General features: G+C 35.8%; 3 protein-coding genes across 5 annotated transcripts; 1 reads left to right on the top strand and 2 right to left on the bottom strand.

Moving 5' to 3' along the window:
* The first annotated feature begins 4,213 nt into the window (after positions 1-4,213).
* On the top strand, positions 4,214-7,990 carry LOC143545374 (isocitrate dehydrogenase [NAD] catalytic subunit 5, mitochondrial-like). Its single transcript, XM_077037284.1, has 7 exons — positions 4,214-4,476; positions 5,269-5,589; positions 5,680-5,841; positions 5,967-6,041; positions 6,132-6,241; positions 6,337-6,409; positions 7,459-7,990. Exons 1-7 carry the CDS (start codon positions 4,321-4,323, stop codon positions 7,648-7,650), a joined length of 1,089 nt encoding a protein of 362 aa, XP_076893399.1. The 5' UTR covers positions 4,214-4,320; the 3' UTR covers positions 7,651-7,990.
* A 964-nt stretch (positions 7,991-8,954) lies between these two features.
* On the bottom strand, positions 8,955-12,815 carry LOC143545360 (protein NUCLEAR FUSION DEFECTIVE 6, mitochondrial-like). Of its 3 annotated transcripts, none has more exons than XM_077037267.1 (3): positions 12,634-12,815; positions 11,877-11,998; positions 8,955-9,222 (listed from the first exon to the last, which is right to left on the bottom strand). In XM_077037267.1, exons 1-3 carry the CDS (start codon positions 12,780-12,782, stop codon positions 9,203-9,205), a joined length of 291 nt encoding a protein of 96 aa, XP_076893382.1. In that variant the 5' UTR covers positions 12,783-12,815; the 3' UTR covers positions 8,955-9,202. The 3 variants fall into 3 exon arrangements, with proteins under 3 accessions (XP_076893382.1, XP_076893383.1, XP_076893381.1); XM_077037268.1 differs by lacking the exon at positions 8,955-9,222 and adding an exon at positions 9,490-9,586; XM_077037266.1 differs by lacking the exon at positions 8,955-9,222 and adding an exon at positions 9,647-9,860.
* A 2,186-nt stretch (positions 12,816-15,001) lies between these two features.
* LOC143545384 (helicase protein MOM1-like) lies at positions 15,002-19,902 on the bottom strand. The gene is made up of 9 exons (XM_077037297.1): positions 19,743-19,902; positions 18,158-18,362; positions 18,025-18,083; positions 17,786-17,891; positions 16,781-16,827; positions 16,544-16,701; positions 16,289-16,462; positions 15,339-16,200; positions 15,002-15,267 (listed from the first exon to the last, which is right to left on the bottom strand). Exons 2-9 carry the CDS (start codon positions 18,337-18,339, stop codon positions 15,002-15,004), a joined length of 1,854 nt encoding a protein of 617 aa, XP_076893412.1. The 5' UTR covers positions 18,340-18,362; positions 19,743-19,902.
* Between the last annotated feature and the right edge of the window lie 380 nt (positions 19,903-20,282).

Below are 20,282 nucleotides of genomic sequence, written 5' to 3'. Positions count from 1 at the left end.
TCACTTGAACGCGGTTACGTTCACCGTTAATCGTAATCCCTTTCTTGAGTTGTGCACGGCTAGCTGTATAATATTTACATGTATCAATTAACTATTACTACTCATAACGTATTTTTATCTTTATATAACCCACAACGAACGGGGGTCCGGGGGTAGCGCCCCTGGCAGCGGGGTTCTAGGGGCGGCAGCCCCTAGCGGGGTCCAAGGGGCAGAGCCCCTGGCTGGGGTTAAGCTGCCAAGTCAGCATGGAAAAATTTCATTTTCATTAACTGTCTTAACACATTTTCCATTAACATTTTAATTTATTCCCTAAGTTGGGCTTATTTGTTAAGCTTAAGATAATGGGCTTAGCATCCAGTGGACTTAGCTAAATCTGGCCCATCTGTTCATTAAGTAACTGGGCCTAACTGGCCAGGCCCAAATTCCACCTCGAGCCACTAACTGGCCGATAACTCAAGGACAGAGAACTCAGCCAAGAACTCGTGACCGAGAACACTTGGGACCGAGATCATTGACCGAAATCATCAACTTTGACCGAGAACTTGTATGTTGACCGAGAACCATTGTTCCTGGCCGAGAACTCTCATGGCCGAGAACCCCCTTGGCCGAGAACTCTCGTTGACCGAGATCTCCTAATGACCAGGTTCTCATGTTGACCGAAAACTCATGTCTGATGTTTTTAACTCGGATTTTCCTAACCATACACCCAGTCCAGGCTCGAGAAATGATTAATCAGTCTAAAAATCACATTTTTAACTTCCTATTTCCAGTTTCCTTAACCATTTTACACCTGTTAACATCCCATTATCAAGATCTATTCCATTTCTAGCATAAAGCTTGGATCTTTACACTTTTAACACGTTTTAGGCGAGATCTAGGGTTTCCTTCATGGACCGTATCTAGCCATGAGTATATTACGTCCATTTTAATCATCAAGTTGTTAACTTTATATTTTATCTAGATCCGATCTAGTCTATGTTCAAGTTTCACGGCTATCCGTTCATAAAAACGTAAGCTTTAAGATCAAGGACATACCTTTATACGGCTAATAGGCTACGGCTTGACTTGTTTATCAACCTTTATCTTTTATCTAGCTTGTGTAATCAATATCTATTGGTATTCGGCTTGGATTTGGTCTTGGATCTCTCTCGGCCGTAAATAGGGAAGGGTTTTTGTGTGTTATGGAGATGTAGAGAGAGAATAAAATGGATAAGATGGATGGAAATGGAAAGATTTAGGGTTTAAGGGGTATTTATACTCCCTTAAACCCATGGACCTAAGGCTCATCTTTCCTTTTTAGTCCATGATTAATTCTCTAATTAGTCTACATCTCTTTCCCTCTTGTATTATTTTATAAAATATTATTATTAGAAATTCGGGATGTTACAATTATCGCCGGGGGGGGGGGGGGAGCGGTGTTCCACCCAATTATCGCCCCTTCTCGCCTCAAATTAGCGCCCACTACACTTGGCCTAATGGTTTGAAAACATTTAAGAGACTTTCAATCTTATTTTAAGAACTCATTTTGGCCTACTTTTTAATTCAATATATTAAGTTTTGGCTGAGTTATACAAACACCAAAAGTCCATATCAATGTGTATCATATCTATCTATCTATACTCTCTAATAAAATACTATAAGTTTTGTCACTTGTCACTCCTACATTAAACTTCACCATTTTTAACAAATTTATAATTGTAAAATAATAGTAACCATTTTTAAAATTTATGTTTCAAAATTTGTTTATTTAATATTTACTTTCTATTTTTTTTCAAACATTTGATATTTATAATTATCTTTTACTTTAAAATTTTTTTAAAGACTAATGTACAACAACTGTATTAATAGTGTTTAACGGGTTTATTGTTTTTTGGTACTGACAATTTTTTAAATATTGTATTTTCAAGAATTACTCGTGTAATACACGGGCCTCAAACTAGTGAGTCATATAATGCTAATCTAAGCTTTTTACATCATAGTTGGCGTATGATTGAGCGAAAATTGCCATACAATCTGTATGACTTTGGTAGTAATCACATCAATCATTTCTTTATAAGCGATATATATTATACGTGTTATATGATTTACCCCTCATATGACTAATATGACAAATTTTCTTTTGTCATACGACCCATGTGATAATTTTATTATGTATAATTTTATTATGTTATACGTTTCTTACGGACCATACAAGTTGTATGACTTTGTAGTGGTCGAAACGGTTATTTCTTTTCAATCAAACATATCATAAGGGTTGCACGATATACCCCCCATACGACTCATATGATCATTTTTCACATGTCATGATACGAATGAACATTTTCACATGTCATGCGACTCGTATAACTAGTTTCCTTATTACCTGTCATATCACATGCCAATGTATAGATGCTATAAAAGAAGTATTTGTATAGGTCAAAACCCAAAGAATAATCTACATGTTATGTTTAACATAAAAATATAATTTAAATCATAAAATTTTGGTTGAATATAAACATATAAATCTTGATTTTATTATTTTGTGCATTTAAGTCAAGACAATAATAAACAACCTAAGCAAAATATAAATTTATCAAAGTTGAGCTCTTCCCACCTCTACAAAAAGTGTACAACCTTTGTAAACCTTTTACATCCAACCAAAACACACACACACATTCACTAAACTTACAATATTAACTCCCAAGATATATGGCACATTCAAGCTCTTCTTCTTGCCTTTCCTACTTGCAGTCACACTTTTAGGCATCGGTGATCTCCTCGCCGACAGCCCTTTGCCTAACTTTCCGACACCTAATTACATTCCATTCCCATCTCTTAGCCCTCCAGTGTTACACGACCATCATCACCGCAAACACCACCACCAAGGCGAACATTGCCACCATTTACTCAAATCCCACGATCACCACCCCCAGCCGCCATCAAGAAACCTTCTGGACTTCCTCATTCAACCGTCACTAGCCCCTAACTAACCACTAAGGCAATGTGCCATGCATGTTGGTAGATCTTTGCTATCTAGTTAGAGATTTGTGACATGTTGATTGAGTCACATAATTTGACTAAGAATAATATGGGCTTCTAATTTGAATTATTTAATGTTTGGTTTAATAGATTGAATGTTAATGTAATAATGTTTCCATCTATTAATAAATCAATATGATGCTTTTCAAACGAAATATCATTCTTAAAAAGCGGCCTCTAATTGTTCTTGATTAATTAAAAATTATTAGACTGTTTACAACGTAACAATTACAATTCATTCTTCTTACATGTACATTTTTCTTCCAACACCATCGATTCATCATATACATCATACCCGCATACAAATACAACGCACATTTTAACATTTCGTATACATTTTGTGAGAAAAAGAAAAAGGAATATGACTCCTATCAAATCTAGGGGTGTCGGTAAAAAAACAAATCTAGGGGTGCAGATGAGTAACTACACCTCTCATGTACAAGTTTACAAACATCATATGACTCCCTATAAAATCTAGGAATGCAAACGAGCTGAGACGCTCGTGAGTCACTCGAGATCGGATCAGTAAAAAACTCGAAACCAGCCGAGCCTTATTGAGCCCGAACCTTAAAGACAACTCGTTTAGTTATCGAGTCTGAGATCTAGCCTTGTACAAGAAGACCGTTTAGGCTCATCGACCTTTAACAAGCCTAAGGTATTTTTAAATTTGAACTATTCTGGACTTTTATGTATTAACTTCACACTACACAAGGAGCTTAAGCTTGAGCCGAGCTTTGGCTCATTTAGGGACACAAGCTCGAACCAAGATTTGACTCGTTTAAGATTGTTTTTTTCAAAACATGTGAATAATTACAATGTTAATAAGTTAATTAATACATAATAAATAAGCTAAGTCCTAGCTGAATTCGAGCTAGAAAAGACAACTCACAAGCTAAGCTCAAACTCAAGCTCTAATAAAGACGTTAGGCTCGGTTCGACTCAACTATTTACACCCATAAAAAAATTTGGTATTCTGAGTTTTCCTTGACAAAATGAATTTGTTTTATACAACTTGTTTAATCAAGCTTAGCAAATCTAACTAGTAATTACACAAATACCCTTTGAATAATAATAACATTTGGCTACAGTTGACCAATAATAACAGACAATAGTTATAGTTTTTCCAATAATAATAATAATAATAATATTGAGTATTATTCAACACAAACCCTTTTGTTTCCCCAATAAACCAATAATGCAATAGTAATAATAATATTATTCCTTGTTCTTCTTCTCCCAATTTCTTTCCTGTAACCCTAATTTCATAATTTCCGATCATCTTTCCTTCCGGCCAATTATTCAATGGCTCTTCAGATCGCCAAACGCCTCCTCCGCAGCCACAGCGCCACCACCTTCGGACTCTATCGGAACTATTCGTCCACGTCATCCAATCTGATTCAAGCCACTCTGTTTCCTGGCGACGGTATCGGTCCTGAGATCGCCGAGTCTGTTAAACAGGTCCGCTTTTCTTATTATTACGGTTACGGTCTTCATGCTTGATGCTCAGAGTGTTGTTGTTAGCTGATTTGTGTGTTATGCCTGCGGTTGTTGATTTTATTGTTATATGATGAATTGTGAATTCTTTGTATTATGAGATCTGGACTCTCCAAGTATTGAATTTTTTATGGAGTTATGGAACTGCTATAGCTAGTGTTTAACTTATTACTCAAATTACTAAAATTCTTCGGCCAGTAAGCGAACTGTACAATGAATCATCAATGAACATGAGCACCATGTTCAACTCATTTAGCCAATTATATTTTATAGTTTTTAAATTAACGAATAAATATCATAATTATGAGTCATAATGAATTTCAATGTGATCGTTGGATGAATCATGCTCTTAATGTTTTGTATTTGCCCGTTCATTTATGCTTGTTTGTGTTTGTTTACGTTTATGTCTGTACATTTATGTTCTTTAACTGTTTGTTTTGATTTTTAACAAACGAAAATAAACGGACACGAACGTGTTTGTTTTCAAACGGATGGACACCGAAACAATTATTTGCTCGGATAATTGTTTGTGTTCGTTTGGTTCGTTCACAGGCCTAACTAAAATTGAGGTACTTGGGTGCTGCTTAGAGTGGTTCTTTTATATAAAACATAACTAGAGTTAATGATGAGAACTGTAGATTGTTATCAAATATGATGTTAGAGAATGGTTGGAGGTTTATTGATTTAAGTTTTTGAATGGAGATACTTAAGAGAGTGCGGTGAATCTTAATTATTTGTTTTCTTCACATTTTATAGGTATTTAATGCTGCAGAGGTTCCAATTGAATGGGAAGAACATTATGTCGGGACAGAAGTTGATCCCAGGACCCAAAGTTTTCTCACATGGGAAAGTCTAGAGTCGGTAAGAAGAAACAAGGTGGGCTTAAAAGGCCCAATGGCTACACCAATTGGAAAAGGACATCGGTCCTTAAACCTTACTTTAAGGAAAGAACTCAACCTGTATGCAAATGTCAGACCATGCTACAGTTTACCTGGTTACAAGACTCGTTATGACGATGTGAATCTTGTTACTATCCGTGAAAACACTGAAGGAGAGTACAGTGGTCTTGAACATCAGGTAACGTTAATCCATTTCATTACAAATGGGTCGATTTGGGTTGTGCCTTTTGTCCAACGGGTCAAGTTGACTTTTATTCTTTGGCATTAGGTGGTGCGGGGAGTTGTTGAAAGTCTTAAAATCATTACCCGTCAAGCGAGTTTAAGGGTGGCTGAATATGCGTTTTATTATGCTAAAACACACGGAAGGGAGAGAGTATCTGCAGTACACAAAGCCAACATCATGCAGAAAACCGATGGTCTATTTTTGAAGGTTTGTTATTATTATTATTATTATTATTATTATTATTATTATTATTATGTTTTTGTTTTCTTCACTTTGAAAGCTTATTCCCTGTGGCAGTAAACTGTATACTGATTGTTTTCTGTCATATGCAGTGTTGTCGTGAAGTTGCTGAGAAGTACCCTGAGATAAAGTATGAGGAAGTTGTCATTGACAATTGCTGTATGATGGTGAGAAATCTTAGCTTCTTATTTATATATTATATTTTATCTTTTAAACAATGTTATTGACAATTAATGTATTTTACTTTCAATATACAGCTAGTGAAGAATCCCACACTATTTGATGTTTTGGTAATGCCTAATCTTTATGGTGACATCATCAGTGATCTTTGTGCTGGGCTAATTGGAGGACTTGGGTTAACACCAAGGTATATGCCTTTTCTTTGTTTTTACGTTTAATTTTTTTTCTCTGTATTTCTTAAAACTTTTTTGGAATCTAAATGCATGACATCATCATTGCCAGCTTAAACATTGGAGAGGGTGGTATTGCTCTTGCTGAGGCTGTTCATGGTTCAGCTCCTGATATTGCCGGAAAGGTTAGCATTGATAATATTTCATCATTAAAGTCTTGTATTTTCATTCAGCTTTTTTTACTTCTTATAACTGAACTTTGGAAGGCGGGAACGTGAGAATTACAAAATTAGATGTTAATTTACATGGGATTAGGTCTGTTCATATGTGAATATAAGTTGAAAGCTATTAAGTTACCTTTTAATTCACAAGTGATGTGATTTGTTCACTTGTGAAAATCATCACGCGTGAACTGGTCAAATTACATATGAATTGAAAGGAATATTTGTAGTTAATTTTATTGTGGTTATCATTTGACTCACCGCTAATATTCACCTATGAATGAACTCATTGCATGTGAATTAATTTGGAGTTTTGTACTATTCACGGTTTTTGTCTTCCAAGTCGTTCTCATTTGAACCTTTCACGAATCTCTCTCTCTCTCTCTCTCTCACACACACACACACACTCAATCACACACACACATACATATCATGTACCTAAGATTTTAACTGAAATAACCTGGCTGAATTCACACTTGACTTCTTCTCTGTCTGGTTTAAGTCCCTAAACTTATTAAATCTGAGTTCTTTATATAAAGTTTAGGGCCTCGGTTATGCGAAAACGACTTGTTATCGTCATGCAAAAAGGACATTTGTTAAAAAAATGTCTGAGTGGGCCTTTTGTTGAGCATTGTAAGTTAAGAGATTTAATTATGTAAGTTTGAAGTCCAGGGACCCAAGTGTGAATTCAGTAGAAGTTCATAGGGTTTACAAGAAGCAAATGGCAAGTAAATGTAAGATATCATTTAATTTTACTGATGTATGCAATGTATGTAACCATTGAATGATTAACTTTAAAATATACTAAATTAGATGTTCCATACGTTGTCGGTAAAAAGTAAAAGCACATGTTCTCTTTCAGTTAACTCTTTTAACAATTATGTTGGGACGCTGGTCTATAACATTCCTATGTATTCATATTTATGTGCATTTATTTGCTGTTAAAAATATTTTTTTGGGCTTGTTTGACAACGTTTTATCTTAATCATAACCATAATGTATGATTTATGCAGAATTTGGCAAACCCGACCGCCTTATTACTAAGTGCTGTATCAATGCTTCACCATTTGGACTTGAATGAAAAAGCCGATAAAATCCAAGAAGCTGTTTTGAAGACGATTGCGGAAGGGAAGTACCGAACTGGTGATCTAGGTGGCAAGTCAACAACCACAGAATTTACAAAAGCGATCATCGATCATCTTTGAGTATTTAAAAATGCTGGAATTTGCATATAAAGTTTGATTTCATTTTTCTTACACTAATTTTCCATTCATGTACTATTTAAGTTGTGGGAAGGGGATTAGACCACAAGAAGATTTTTTGTTTCGTGATTTCGGTAAGGGTATAAAGACTGCTCAAAAGTGAGGTTATGCAGTTGACATGCTTTTATTGGTTGGTTATTATTTGTAACTTATGAATAAATCTCATCACTATGAGCTTTGAGGTTATCCTCAACTTTTTCCTAACTGTTTTCTGAAATTACTTTTGATGATAGTTTGTCATCAATTTACACTTTTAATTTATGCTTAGGGGTGCAAACGAGTCTAGTTGATCTCGGGCTCAGCATGCCATGTTTACACCCCTAGTTATGCTTTTTGCAGTAGATGGTTCTTTACGTATACATAGCAGGAAACAAACAGAAACAACTAAACCTTTGGGAATCACATTCTCGTCATTGATTTGTTTAATGAATTGTTTTTACGTGGTGACAATTTTGTGACTTAACTAAAGAAAAAAACACGCCATGTTAGAACTTGATTTATCAATGAATACACTGATTCACCATAGTTTATAGACATCACATCGTATTCAATTGTGTACACTTGTATAATTATTCACTAATAAATATGTCATATGATAGATTTTCTGATTGTATGTGCATGAGTTGATGCTATATTTATCATGGTTATGGTGAAAGGACAAAGTGGTTAATGAATTGGTTAATCACAATAACTTGTGCAAGAGGTTTACAAACATGTCTGTATATCTTAAGAAGTGAACTATGTGTTTTTGAGAATAGAAAAAATCAAGGTTGTGTTATGTAAGGTTTTTGAGATAAGACTCTTTTAAGTGTTTGCGTGAGAGCGAGTCATGTGTTGGCAAAGTTGGTCCAAATTAATTGGCAGAGTTACAATCTATTTTGGGTGCAAAAAGGCCTCACGTAGACAAGAAATTAGAGACATAACGAGACCAAGACTATTACGACACTGAAGTACAATGTTTATGAGAATGTTTATAAAAATGATGGTTTTATAAACATAGGTTTCATAGAAAATGTTGAAAGAAAAGTAAGTTCTTGTTAAAAGTCATGTTACATGTTTTGTAAAGGGCAAGTGATGTTCTTCTATGAATGTTTGCATGTGTTATGTGAAATGTTCGTTTTAATAAGGTCAACGTTATAGAAGTTTTAACCATAGATTCAGAGGTTCGTGTTTCAGGGTGAGTTATATTAGACAATAAACAAGACATCTTTGGGCTATCTAACATAAGGAAGAAGCTTTAGGGCATGCTAAGTTTTAGTTTTCATTATTTAAACTTGACTTGAATCAATAGTCAAACCATGGTCAAAGATTTAAGAGATCCTGAAGCCATTAAACAAAAGATAAAACTGGCATGCAACTGTGTTTCTTGCAGATCAAATTACACCAATTTCATCAGTCATGGCCTTAAGTTGTACATATCTTCCTGAACCAAAAAAACCAACTTTATCTGACTTCATCTGACATTGTTTCTTGAGTTCCATTGGCCCGACTGATATCATGCATCATTGTTGCAAGCTGATCAACACACATCAAATTAGTCTCGGTTTTTCATGTTTAATAACCAATACTTAAAACACCCTCTATAAATCGAACCGCACAATAAAACCAACTACATACAATATCTGACCCACACAATAAAATGTAAAGATTCAATAAGCTGTTTAATCTGCTGTTTATAATGTGTTTCACAAAGACAGACAATAGGATACTATGATCTTTTATCTAAAGAAAATAAAGAACCAAAATCTAGCGGTCCAAATAAACTGAGATCGCAGGGCCCTTTAATAACATGAACAAAGAAACGAGTCCCTATGGAACAAACACCGAGAATCCTAGAAGAAATATTGCTTCAAAACTCATCACACATCATCGTTGCAAGCTGATAAACAAGGATATAATTCATAAATTGATCATCAGTTCATCATCCAAAATATATAAGTGAAGTGTAATAAGTTCAAAATCTTGAATAAACCGATCATGAACAGATTATAAGCTCAAATCAACATAAAGTCAACACGTCTATAACTGTGAGGCTTTGTTTCAAAAGTTAACATTTCATTATTGATTACTGATGGACCTAAATGTTCCCTATTCATAAAAAACTTCACAATATCCATCTTTGCTTCTTGATCTTCATCTAGTCTTGTCAACGCCTACAAATATGAAGCATGTTCCACTTTAACAAAGGAAGACACAACAGAAAGAAAATAAAAAGTAAAAAATGAAAGTCTATTTGCGACAACAAATATTTTACAACGGTGTAAAATACGACATGGATATCCTCACAAGTAGATGAAATGGCAAAAGACAATAGATAGGGAAATCAAAACAAAATCGAATACAAAAATTGTACAAAGCATGGTCTAAAAAGAAAAATCCTATTGGGCCAGGCTGGTACCAGCTTTGCGATCCTGTGCCCAAGCTTTTTTCCACCATTTTATTGATTTTCTTAAAAATGATGCACTGATGTGAAATTAATTTATTTCAAACATAAAAATAAAAATTGGTTTAAAACTATAACATAAAATGTGAAAAATAAACTTGAAGTTAAAACATCATCATCATCATCATCATCATCGTACTCAGTATATCCCACCAATAGCAAAGCTATGGTAGGGTCTGAGGAGGGTAAGATGTAGGCAGCCTTACCTCTACCCCATAGGGATAGAGAGGCTGCTTCCGGTGAGACCCCCGGCTCGATAGTAGTTTTGCATCAAGCCTTGGACATAAGGCACATAGCACTCAATCATCGGGACACCGGCTGATCGGTGCATGTACCCTTATCTTTCAGCTATCAACGCCGCTACATGATGCCTGATTAACCGTCCGTCACTTTTAACGTTATTTTCACGAGATTAGTAAAATAACGTCAAAATTAGTGCAATTTCACTTTTGCCCACCCGAGGGTTCACACATATATACATCATATGTGCGCACCGCAAGCAGGGCTATTGAAGTTAAAACACAAATCATAAAATTACCTTTTAGCAAAAATCTCAAATATAACTTTTATGTAAAAACTTTAAAAAACAAAAGAAAGGGGTTGTTCAGGATAAGTAGCAGGATTTATTTCAAAACTTTCCAAGCCTAGTAGTTACTGAGTAAGAACCGACTTTCTCGGGTTTCGGACCTAGAACCAGACGTGGGCTGGACCAGGTTTTTGGATTTGACTCAAATTGAACTTTGAGGATTAACCACGCTTCGAGAGGCAGAGCCCTATCAAGGTTTTCTCAGACGTGCTTAGGGCTGCTCTAGAGACTAGGCCCATTTGTGCAAAACTCTATTTCCTACGTTTAATAAAGGAAGACATTTCCTATGTCTGGATATTACCAACCCGTAAGAATACATGATCAAAGTAAGTTTTGAGTAAAAAGATTTGTTCAATGTAACTCAAAACAATTAAATTGAAGACTTATCAGAATGTTGTAACTTGTAGTCCTAAAACATAGAAAGATAAGGGTTGGGCCTCCTAATATAAGAAGATGGATGTGTACTGGATTGTGCCTAATGGGCTGGACACCTGGACCTCATCCGGGCACACGCATATGAATAGGGAGCATTTAGGTCCATCAGTGGGAACATTTAGGTCCATCAGTGCGCCTTGCGCCTTCAACAACTTTGAATCCATCACATATCAAAGTTTTATCTAAATGCCTACTGGTACAAAAATGCATACAAATCATATTCAATGTAGCACCAATCAATCCAAGAAATATTATTATTGGAACCAAAAAAATGCGGGAAACCAGAGAACCATGTGTTTTACATGTAAAAAGTTAATATAAAGTTCAATTTTACACGTAAAAAACTCACTTTTACATAATTATTTTCGAAGCTTTTTGCATATAAACACATGTAGAATCCGTTTCAATAATAAAAAAGGAATCACAAAAATGAGTTTTTTTTAATTGAAACGCCTTCCACGTGTGTTTATATGCAAAAACTCTGAATAATAACTACGCAATTATGAAATTTTTACATGTAAAAATGATTTCTTTTTTTGAGGTTTTTACATGTAAAACTCATGGTCCCCGGTTCTCAACTTTTTTGTGGTTCCCCAACGAACCTCCCTCGTTGACACATTAAACAACACATATATCAAATTCTAAACAATATTAATTATACACACTCATCAACACAATATCTACAAAACGGCATTGAACTATTACCTTCAGGAAGCCAACCATAACCGTTTTTAGAAACCGTGAGCATGGAGGTCATCAAGGCAGATGCAGTAGCAGTGTGAAAAGGTTGCAGTGATTCCAAACAAGCACTCACTTCCACAGGACAACTGCAATAAACACATCCACAAATCAAAACCCTCAATGATCACATAACTAGAAACTTAAACATAAACTTGGTTCAACCGCTTTCAATTGCAAAAGCGAGTACGAATTCAAATCATTTCAAACATAAAGCACGGATTTTTCCAGAGGTGCTTATGAGCTACTTAAAATCGGATCGAAAAAAAGCCCGAAACCAGCCAACCCAAGCCTTAAATTAAGCTCGTTTAATTAACAAGCCCAAGCTTGAGCCTTGTATAGGAATTATCTTGTGTACTTTTAAGTTTTACTTGTTTTGGACTTCTATTTAATGATTGATTTCACATTGCACATTTGAGTTCGAGCCTAGCTTTGACTCATTTAATGTATTACATGTCTCAAAATACATAAATACAATTTAAAACATAACAAAATTAATTAAAGAATAAATGGGACACACCCGAGCTTTAAAAAAAAGACTCAAAAGCTGAACTCGGGTTTTAGAAAAAGAGCTCAAAACGAACGAGCTGAGTTCGAGACTACTCGTTTATTCTCGGTATTTGGTACCGATTGGAAAAATGTATAATTTTTTTAGGCATTGGTATTTTCGGTACGGGATATATTAATATTAATATAAATGTGAGAGAGTTCATGTAACTGTTACCGGAATATTCGACTAGACAGAGAATTCCGACAAGAAGGAATAGAAAACGAAGATCGACCGGTTTTGGATTGTGAAGCTACACGCGCCGCCGCGTTACGAACGGAGCTTGATCGGAAAACGGATCGAGCCGCCGCAGCTGCAGTTGCCATTTTGGTGCGGATGGATGTAAGGGTTTTGACTTTTTGACCCGTGGTAGTGGAAACAAGCACGCCGAGCCCGTTCACGAGCTACTTGAATTCGAATTGATAAAGCTTTTTCAAGGCTCGAATAAAGCTTATTTGGGTATCGGGCCAGAGCTTGAGACTTGTATTGAAAACTCGTTTAGGCTTTAATGACACCTTTGTATATTTGACGTCTACCTTTTATATTAATTTAACAATAATGAAGTAACACGGCCGAGCTTATACTCATTTAAAGCTTTTCTTAAAACAGATAAAATGTAATTAAAAATGTATATAAATTAATAAATTAAATAATAAACCTTGATAGAGCCCTTAAATCTTATACACACATTTACAACTTTAATATTACTGTCAACTGGTTAAACATAATTGAAAAATAGATTAAACGGGTTGTATTCAGGTTACATGATTGTAAGTATTTGTGGTTTATGGTTGATGTCTTTTGCATGAATAAAAATTAAACCTTATTATTGCCAACCGATTAAACATGCTTAGAAAAATGGATTAAACGGGTTGTATACGGGTTACATGCTACTAAGTGTTTGTGGTTTAGGGTTGATGTTTTTGTGTTTGTGGTTTAGGGTTGATGTTTTTAACACGAATAGAAGTATATGTTATGTTCATTTTAAAGAATTCAACCCAATCGTAGTGACACCAAGACACCCTATCAAATATGTTAATTCAATTTTTTTTTCAATGTTGCGTGTGGAATGTTACGCAAGAAAAATATATTTTGCTCCACACAACCAAATGAAGATTAATGACTTCGCTTGATATTCTTGGTGTAACTTTAATTTTACAATATAAATTCATGTAACTTGGCTTTGGCTGGGATTTCTATTTGCTAAACCTTTATTTTATTTTTTAATGAAATACCGTCTGTTCAAAGAAAAAGGAACGTTAAATAATACTCTCTAGCAGATAGCACAACTCAAGAAAGCAACGTAATAAAGTTTTGTAGAAATACCAAAAGTAACCTTCAATTACTAATTACTCGTATGTAACGATGTCACGACCCAGAACCAACCATCGAATCGAACCCATCTAGTTAAGTCTTAATATTTTATTAAAATTACAAATTCACACCAAAATATAAAGCAGTTTCATTTAAAATCCCTGTATATATAACTATATATAATCCACAAAAGTTGATGCATGCATGAATAGTTCCAACTACTAGCATTACATCCATAACAACACACAATAACTAGGGCCACTGCCATTATAATATCTGTCAAATGACAGTTAGGCCACATCTCTATAAACTAGATAAAGTCAACTCTTTGATTCTGCTTCTATACAGGGCACTGTTTGTCAACTGTTTGGGTAGTTGACAGAGTGGGCAACGATTCACCAGAGTTGAGTCGGTTATGGAGTGATGGAAACAATGACGGGTTTGACCTTAGATGAGGGGCAGGAAAGCGTTCTCGTTCTGGCCTGGCTAAGGTGGTGGGTCCGCTGCTCAAACATGGGTTCCTAGGCTGAACCGGCGCAGTTGCAGGGATTGTAACAACATTTAACGCACTAGTTTCTGTAAACAAAACAATAATCACATGATGTTCTTTTAAGCAAATTAAGTTATCTTGAAATAGTATTTAGATACCTTTCTGTGCTCTGTTCAAAGCAGGAGTGGCCTGCAAATTTTTTGCCAAAATCTCAGCAAGGAGTTTATTGGCTTTAACAAGCCGCTGATAGTTTTCAAGAATAATATCTTCATTTTTCGAACGCGTCTTTGAGTTATGAATCAATCCGCCGTACCTCTTTTGGACCTCTGAAATCTCCTTTTCACGTTCAGCTACAGTCCATCAACTAATAATATAACTAAAAGAAAACAAAAACCTTTTCTTCATGTGATTTCGCGAGTTACCCTCGCTCCTTTCGAATTCTTTCAACTTCCTTTTCAAGAGTATGCGGTGACTGTTGTTCAATTGACTTTGCTGACCATTTGTTCCAACTTCTTTTTCAAGAGTATGTGGTGGTGGCTGTTCGGGTTGACTTTGTTGACCTCCATTTGTTCCAACTTTTTCAAGAGTATGCGGTGGCGGTTGTTCGGGTTGACTTTGCTGACCTCCATTTGTTCCAACTTTTTCAAGAGTATGTCGTGGCAGCTGTTCGGGTTGACTTTGTTGACCTCCATTTGTTCCAACTTTTTCAAGAGTATGCGGTGGCGGTTGTTCAGGTTGACTTTACTGACCTCCAATTGTTCCAACTTTTTCAAGAGTATGTGGTGGCGGCTGTTTGGGTTGACTTTGCTGACCTCCATTTGTTCCAACTTTTTCAAGAGTATGCGGTGGCGGTTGTTCAGGTTGACTTTGCTGACCTCCATTTGTTCCGACTTCTTTCTCAAGAGTATGCGGTGGCAGTTGTTCGGGTTGACTTTGTTGACCTCCATTTGTTCCAGGATTCAAAGCAATTGAATCAGAAATACTTGAAGGTGTCGCATTCTCACATGCTTGATGAAATAACAATAAAATGATCAAAAACATATAGCATTAAGGTTAGTTAATAATATAACTGTCATACCTGCCGGTTTTCTTCCAACATCCTTGAGATACTTTCTTTTACTCCTCTGCTTTGATCTTACAAAAAAGGGAGTAGTTGCAGCATTTTCACCTTCAATACAGTTTTGGTTTGGCTTTCTAACTCTTCTAGATAACTTTTTACGAGACTTTTCCGGTCCAGTTTCACTTTCTTTGACCAAATTACTCCAAAAATCAGAAGGCGAGTTAGCAACCAAGTATTCAACAGCAGAAGCACTTTCCTTTGTGTGAGATTCCGTTTCACCAAATAACTTGATACATTTAGAGTAAGCTCCATTTTGCATCTGTGCATTTGATATGATAGAGCGGTCTGTGGGGCCCGGTTTGACATTCGTGTTCCTCAACAGGGATGACAGCTCGTGAAGCAAATCGTCTAAAAATGCCTGAGGTCCGGAGTCAGTGCTATGGACCTTACTGAATAAGTAGGGTGCACCCCATGCTAACAACTGGTGGCAAACACTTGAGCTAATATAACTGTCAACAACTGTACCTACCTTAGAAAGAATCAATGCTTTCTCTTCAACCGTGAATGGCAAATACAACCGGAAAACGTTTACCCGCTCACAAGGTGAATCAATGGTGATCTTATTAAGGGCTTTTATGTCATTCGAAGGGTTGCGGTCACTGTTGAATATTATCACCACATCCACACGCGAAAGTCTAATGCTTGAATGACAAGCACGGTAATCACATAAACAAACGAACCATTCACTGTCTGCATTGTTGAACGTTTCTAAACATTCTTTTTTATTCCCAGGCAAATATACATATGAATTCTCCCCAAATCTTTGATGAACGTCATCCAAAATATGTCCGGTTGATATCTTTTCAGAATTAACCGCTGACTGTCAAATCAACAAAAACAATTCTTTAAATAAGTAAAATGACATAGAGTGCGTATATGACAAAAAGTAAGTTGATGAATTTAGTTACCTGAAACAGAACAAGCGCTTTCAAACCGCATTGTTTAATCTCTAACAGGAGCTTGTCAAAAACATGCAGTTTGCCACTGACATTTATATCAGCAGCCAACGGATCAGCAGTCAAAGAGGCTTCTTTTGCAGAATTAGGCAAAGTAGGGTCCGCAAGATATGGGTGATCACAACACTGCAAAAATAAATAAATAATCAAATTAATATGTATCTACCAAACAGATTATGGGAAACCAGAAACACCTAATGTTTAAACCTTTTGGATCTGTGTGATGATATCATTGAGTGAAGATTTTCTTGGTAACGCAGAGAGTGTGTCTGTATTTGAAGATAGAATTGCGCAATATTGTTCGATCTGCATAGAAGAGAGATGAGCCGGGACCCAGTACTCACTGAACTTGCACTCGCTGCTACCTGTTGGGTATGAAATTAACGACTATCAGTAAATGACATTAATTATTTTAATGTAGATATACAAGAACAGATTACACACCAGATTCGATTTTGTCATCTATAGCAGACTGATCTCCAGAACATAATCTACAAACAAACAACTCTAGAAATCATGAATAATAAAGATTAATGTATGCAGATTTAGGTGCTGTTTGTTTTTTAAGACAAAAAATGTCTGCAATCTGATTTCATCTGATTTAATGTCTGCAACTGAAGATGTGGTCTGAAGGTCTGCAATCTTAAAATATAATACTGTTTGTTTTATAAACTGGATATCGTCTGCATAAGCTGAAAAGTAGTTAGATATCATATATATTATAGTAGGTAAAAGTCATTTAACGTTTGTAGACTGCTAATATACTTGGTAGTGGTGTACGAACTATGGAAGTGGGTGGTGGTAGACAATTGTGGTAGGCGGTGAACGGTGGGTGGTGGTGATGGACGGTTGTGGTGGTGGGTGGTGGACCGTGATGGTGGCCGACAATGGGTGGTGGTGGTGATGAACGGTGGTGGTGGGTGGTGGATGGTTCTGGCGGGTGGTGGTGGATGGTGGTGGCGGCGGACGGTGGGTGGTGGTGGCGACGGACGGTGGGTGGTGGCGGTGGATGGTGGTGGTAGTGGACGGTGGTTGTGGCCGACGGGGGTGGTGGTGGTGGTGGGTGGTTAACGGTGGTGGTGGTGAGTGGTTGACAGTGGTGTTGGGTGGTGGTGGTGGTGGCGGCGGCAGACGGTGGGTGGTGGCGGCGGGCGGTGGCGGCGGGCGGCGGACGGTGGGTGGTGGTGGACAGTGGGTGGTGGTGGTGTTGGACATTGGGTGTTGGTACTTGGTATGATGTTAAAAAGTGTGAAGATGTGTGAAGATGGTGAAAAAAGCTTATTTTTTAAGACCATAAAAGCAGTTTTCAGATCTTTTTTTAATTTAAAAACAAACAGTCTTCAAGAGCTTATGTCTGCGCGCCCGCAGACATATGCTCCTTGAAGACCTTATAAGCAAAAACAAACACAACCTTAATCTCATGAAGAAATATGTCATTAACTAAATCACCTCCGTTTTTGCCCTTTCTCTGGTATAAGCGGCTTGTCAGGCTCATAACCATCCCGACCATGATTATGTATTCCGGTCGAGACCTCTTCAGCTAACTCATTGTTGCCTGTTGCGTGTGTAATTAATGATTCTCAGTAAATATACAAATATATTAGGTGGAAATGTACTAAATGACCATTAATCACGAATCCAAGAAAATAAACTATTTTAATGTAAATCTAAAGAAACCGGATACACACCAGACTGGATCTTGTATTTGGTAGCAGGCTGATCTTCACATCCTTGTTCAGAACATAATCTACAAACAAACAACTTAATAATCTTGAATCATTAAAGATTAACGTATGAAGAAATATGTCATAACTAAATTACCTCTGTTTTTTATGAGAACAAGATTCGGCAGCAGGTGTTTTATTCTTCACATTCGTCTTTTTAAACAACATTTTATAAAAATGTGCATTTCGTTTCTTCATCTTCAAACTTTCTTTCTCCAAATTCTTGATATCGGTATCCTCATGTTCTTGAGGCGTGGGTCGTTCTCTACTCTTTTTCATCTTAGTACGTTTCAGAATCAAATCTACATAAGTAAAACAAGAATGATCATTTTCAAAGTTGGCTGAATATCAACAGTGTTTCATGATCATAATATAATTATACTACCCAAGTTAATTAGTGAGCACATTACATTGTTACAAACCCTAGGTTTCTTTCTATCCATAAACACTAAATTAACACATACAGACAAATAATAAGTATGTATTAAGCATACATGTGTAATCTCACACAAAGTTGATAAAACAGGGATATATTTGTAATTCACCATCAAGTCATCAACTTGCACATATAACTAGGGTTGTAAATGAACCGAACCGAACAAGACCTTGTTCATGTTCACGAACAGCCAAGCAAACGAAATTTCTTGTTCGTGTTAGTTCATTAAGGAAATGAAGTTGTTTGTGAACGGTTCACGAACACAAACAATGTTTTATTTGACTTGGCTAACCGATAATGGTATTCCGGCTACCAAGTTTGTAGTGGTGTTCTTTTAACACTCGTAATTACATGTTAAATTTACATAACATAAGACTCGTATATATTTTCCTTTTACAATTAGTAATTTTGCTTAAATCTATATGATAAGATTACATTACACCGTTACAAACCCTAGGTTTCTTTATATGTAATATATTCAATACTACCCAAGTTAATCATGGATTACATTACACCGTTACAAACAAACCCTAGGTTTCTTTCTATACATAAACACCAAATTAACACATACAAAGAATAAGTATGTACTCAGTATACATGTGTAAACAAACTCACACAAAAGTTGATCAAACAGGGGTATATTTGTAATTCACCATCAAGTCATCTTCAACTTCCACAAATACGTGAATAACTAGGTTTGTTAATGAACCGAACTGAACAAGACCTTATTCATGTTCGTCCGTTAAGATTTTAGCAGACAAGTCAACGGTTCACGAGCAGCAAACCGAACAGAATTTCTTGTTCGTGTCGTTCATCAAGCAAATTTAACATGCGTGTCAACACTTCAGGAACACAAATGAACACAAACAATGTTTTATATGATTTGGCTAACCAAGAATGGCCAGCGTTTGCATATTCATATCATACATTAACTTTACATAAAAATTAATCACATATGACTCGTTTATATTTTTTCTTTACAATTAATAACTTCTCTTAAATCTATATTAACGAACAAACAAAGATTACCGAACGCAAACGAACACAATATCAAAAGCTCACGAACACGCCCCCTGTCCGTCTGCGTTCATATAGTTAATCAAACGAACTTATGTTCGGGTTCACAATCAGAAACCCTAACTTTCATTCTACACATTTTCAAATATTATCACAATTTAGCCTAAAAAATTAAAATTAACAACACACACACACAGATATATATATAAGAAGAAATTAAAATGAATACCCAATTCTCCAGTGATACGATTAGAATCGAAATTAGGGCTTCTGTCAACAGCAAACAGAGCTCATGAAAATTTACAAATGCATGCTGTAAAATCGACTGCTGCAACACTCACTCATATCAAGTTGACGGATGCTTCTTGTGGATTTTTATTTTAGGGTTTTTAATATCTTGGACTGATTCTTTGCTTGAAATATTAGGCCTCCGTTATACTCTAATCAGTACAAAGGATAAAATCACATTGTGTTAAAAAGACCCATAGGTTATGCATTTAACGAGTTAAAAGAAACAATATATTTACTATGTATTAATTACTAATTGATTTGTTATTTTAGTTATGTATTAATATGAGAGAGATGAAGTTAAATTGGTTAAACTATTTCCTTTAGATGACATGGAGTGAAAGAGAAAAAATGAGTGATGTAATGCTTACGTGAAATTAAGATAAGTTAGAGTATACCTCAAGCCCTTATTATTATTATTATTATTATTATTATTATTATGCCATTTTTGAAGTAATCATACAACACAATTAATTGATTT

Source organism: Bidens hawaiensis, unplaced genomic scaffold (genome assembly GCF_021521415.1).
Source record: "Bidens hawaiensis isolate Kalapana, Puna unplaced genomic scaffold, B.hawaiensis_p1.1 tig00013942_1, whole genome shotgun sequence".
Classification (NCBI taxonomy): Eukaryota; Viridiplantae; Streptophyta; class Magnoliopsida; order Asterales; family Asteraceae; genus Bidens; species Bidens hawaiensis.
Note: the sequence above shows the minus strand (reverse complement) of the source record. Positions and strands in the feature narration are given on the sequence as shown.